Below are 3,973 nucleotides of genomic sequence, written 5' to 3' on the forward strand. Positions count from 1 at the left end.
AGGTGAAATAAAGAACAAAAAAAAAAGTACTATTTTGAATAATCTCTGTTGACTTTTATTTTGGGCTTCCTGACAGGATTACTATGCGGAAATTCGCTTTCTGTCTGTTATAGAAAAAAAATCTTTCAACGAGACGAGACAAGACTTTTTGGAAAAGATTTTTTCAAATCCTGCGAGACGAGAATATTGCCATGATATTTTTAAAAGTCACGCCCTCCTAGCAACCATTTTAAAACAAGACCACGGTCCTCTCATTTCTCATTGGTGTGAATGCTTTTGTCAGACACGCTTCCTGCACTCTCAGCTCTTATACATTTTAACATTTTCCTCACCTTTAAGTTCCCAATTAAAGAAGACGTATTATGTCCAAATCTTATTGAAGAATTTCATCACGAAGGGTTATTAACAGAAGAAATGAGTACACGGGCAATCCTAGCACCAAGAAACGATGAAGTCAGACGAAAATTGTTGATTGGTTACACGGCAAATTGGTTAAATGCGTATCAATAGACTCTGCTGAAACAGTTGGTGGTGATGGTGCGTAAGATGAAAACATCAACTTTCAATATCACATAGAATATCTACAACCGTTAACAACGTCCGGTCTTCCACCACACAAATTACTGCAGAAATAAGGATGTATCCAAGAAAGGCAATGTAGTATATCTCCTGCAGATAACATTAGACAACAAAGGAGATCGTCATATGCCATTCATATTAAAACGTTAACAGTTTCCCATTAGAATATCTTTTGCAAGGACAATTAACAAATCTCAAAGCCAAACATTCGAAAAAGTCGGTTTATTTATTAGAGAGAAAGAAACGAAATGCAATCACAGGCAGTTATACGTCGTGCGGATGCAACACTTCACATGAAGATTAAAACCTGTTTAAATTGTACATCCACATCCCCAATGTGAGCGGCAGAACTGCAAAGAGGCTAGCGTGTAGTGCCTGCCTGGGGGTTGGCAAGCAAAGCAAGCAAGGGGCAAAGCCCCCTAGTAATACAAGATAAATATAATGGTACCTGATATAGTTGATTTATGTGGATACTGTGGCACTGAGGTGATTCGATAAGCTGATTGACCTTTTTGCAGTGCAAATCCAGCAGTGAGCCTAGACAATTCATGGAGCTTGATGCTGGAAACACAGCCCAGTCACTGCCCACATGGAATGTGCAGGTTCTCCTTGTGAGTGGGCATCTTTTCCTATTACACTCCAAAGACTCTGTGAAAAGGCTGTTCTAAATGGCACTGAAATACATACATATCTAGGACTGGTTTTGCTATTGAAGACACACCAAGTTCCTGCAAAATCTTAAAATGGATTTACCAAGTTTGGTACATTTTTTCAGTTGCCGTCCTATGTTGATCCTGCCATATCTTTTCACTCTACTATTTAAAAAGCATTTTGATCTTGGCATGCCCAACACATTTTATTTTAACATAAACTTGCCCAAAAAAAATAAAAGAACTGATGTCTTATGACTGAATGTTGATTTTATTGATTACTAATCAGAAAAATGAATACTTTCCTATAATACATAAACACACTGAAATAAAGGACTCATTTACACTGAAGTGAGCTGTGGTCCTAGCCTTGCTTTTCTATATTTGCCTTCTTCCAAAACATTGTGTCTCACTTGAATTATTTACCTTGAGATTCAAGTAGACGCAAGCAAAACACATAACATGATAGAGGACGGTAATAAAGGGGGTAGCCCTCCTCAGTTGTGACATCTGGTTAAAAACAAGCACCAGCTCCTCCGGGTTGTCAGTTCAGACAGCACCCTTTCTTCAGTGGGTTCACTTCTCAATTAGCAGCTGAAGAGATCACAATGCAGTCCCATTAAGAATTCTTCAGTTTAGGGATAAGGAAAAGGAGTAAGTACAGTAGATGGATTGTCTTTCCAATTCTTCATCATTATCAAAAGTATCATTCAGGTCCTTACAACAGAGACTGAAACACACCAACTTTTTCATGACAGCTGGCAGGAATCTGACCAATGCATAAGACAGTTAAAATATTTCATGTGCCAACAAAAAGCTCATTAAATGCTATGTGGCATTTCATCATCTACATAAGGATCACTGCATTCCTGTTTCAATAATAATTACGCTTGTCCAAAATTAACAAATAATAATGAAATTGATAATTAAGATTATTACGGACTGTCATTAATGAACTGCTCACTCTCCTCGGTGTGAATACTGGAGTGTGTCTGAGGGGTGCTATCACACTCAGAGTAGCAAAGCGATTTTTCTCTTGCATGAGAGTCTAAGTGCTTTTGAAGGCTGCTTCTGTACAAGAACTTTTTCTCACACACAAAACAGCTATATGGTTTCTCTCCAGTGTGAAATCGTATGTGTCTCTGAAGGCTCTTTTTGTATGAGAACCGTTTATCACATTCGGGACAGCAATGCGGCTTTTCGCCCGTGTGAATTCGCACGTGTTCCTGGAGGCTTGACTTATAGGAGAATTGCTTCCCACATTCTGAACAGCCATGTGGCTTCTCTCCTGTGTGTATTCTCATGTGCCTCTGCAGGTTGCTTACATTGGAGAAACTTTTGCCACATTCAGAACAACAATGGGGCTTTGCCCCGGTGTGAATTGTACTGTGTCTCTGAAGATTGCTAATGTTTGAGAAACACTTTCCACATTCTGAACAGCAATGTGGTTTGTCTTCATTGTCAGCTCTCGTGTGAGTACTTCGATGTTTCTGAAGATGGCCTAACTGTGAGAATCGCTTGTCACATTCAGTGCAGCAGTATGGCTTCTCTCCTGTGTGAACTCGTATATGCGACTTGAGGCTATTGATGTGTGAGAATTGCTTTCCGCAGTCTGAACAGGAATACGGCTTCTCTCCTGTGTGAATTCTCATATGTGTCTGTAAGTTGCTTATGTGGGAGAATTGCTTACCACACTCGGAACAACAATGTGCCTTCTCTCCAGTGTGAATTAGAAGGTGCTTCTGAAGATGGCTGATTTGAGAGAAATGCTTACCACATTCAGAACACCAATGAGGCTTCTCCCTGGTGTGAATTCTGATGTGCGTTTTCAGGTGACTAATCTGAGAGAATTGCTTGCCACACTCGGAACAGAAATGTGGCTTTTCTCCAGTATGACTTTTCATGTGTGTCTGAAGGCTGCTTACATAGGAGAATCGTTTGTCACACTCAGAGCAACTATATGGCCTCTCTCCTGTGTGAATTCGCATGTGTGTTTGAAGATGGCAGAGCTGTGCAAATTCTTTGCCACATACAGAACAACAATGTGGTTTCTCTCCTGTATGAATTCTTGTGTGTATCTGAAGGTGACAGAACTGTGTGAATTGCTTCCCACACTCGGAACAAGAATATGGCTTCTGTCCACTAGGAATTATCATGCGTCTCTTAAAACTATTTCTGTCTTGGAATTTTGTGCGAGTGTTTGTGTAATCCTGAGGGACTTCTGTATCTGAGAACCTTTTGCTGTGCTGCAAATTCTTACGTTTTGATAAAAACCTTGATTTTCTCATTGTTTCAGGAGCTTCAGCATCCAGAGAGAATGATGACGGGGAACGACTGCTGTCTTCTTGCATATCTGCTTTAAGAGAGAAAGATACATAATTAATATTGAGATGCAGCACAACATGATGAACACCACAATCCAATGGCAATATCATTCTAATTGATAATGGCTTTGACACCAAGTTCTTAGCAATTAAGATAAGAGTTAACTATTCTTGTGTTGTTCGGTTTACAGCTTCTTCCATCATATGGTCAATGTTGTAACCTTGTTCAGTAGTGTTTGGCTCAAAACAAGACCCCAGACTTATGTTAACATGATTATGTTGACCCTTTTTGTAAACCGCATTGGATAAAAGCACCTGCTAAGCAAATAAATATAAACTGAAATGTAACTACAACCTTCAATACATTAATATAATTTCTTTTTAATCTGCAGGTTCTTGATATCACCACACATACTGTAT

The 3,973-nt window shown here is 39.3% G+C and overlaps 1 protein-coding gene across 2 annotated transcripts in view; it reads right to left on the minus strand.

Moving 5' to 3' along the window:
* Positions 1-1,433: 1,433 nt before the first annotated feature.
* The window catches only part of LOC114643707 (gastrula zinc finger protein XlCGF57.1-like), a 116,107-nt gene continuing 113,567 nt past the window's right edge, over positions 1,434-3,973 (minus strand). For both annotated transcript variants that reach the window (XM_051927428.1, XM_028792221.2), the window contains exon 3: positions 1,434-3,582. In XM_051927428.1, coding sequence (XP_051783388.1) covers positions 2,165-3,582 — 1,418 coding nt within the window. In that variant the 3' untranslated portion in view covers positions 1,434-2,164. The remainder of the gene's footprint in view (positions 3,583-3,973) is intronic.

This window comes from Erpetoichthys calabaricus, chromosome 5 (assembly GCF_900747795.2).
Source record: "Erpetoichthys calabaricus chromosome 5, fErpCal1.3, whole genome shotgun sequence".
NCBI lineage: Eukaryota > Metazoa > Chordata > Cladistia > Polypteriformes > Polypteridae > Erpetoichthys > Erpetoichthys calabaricus.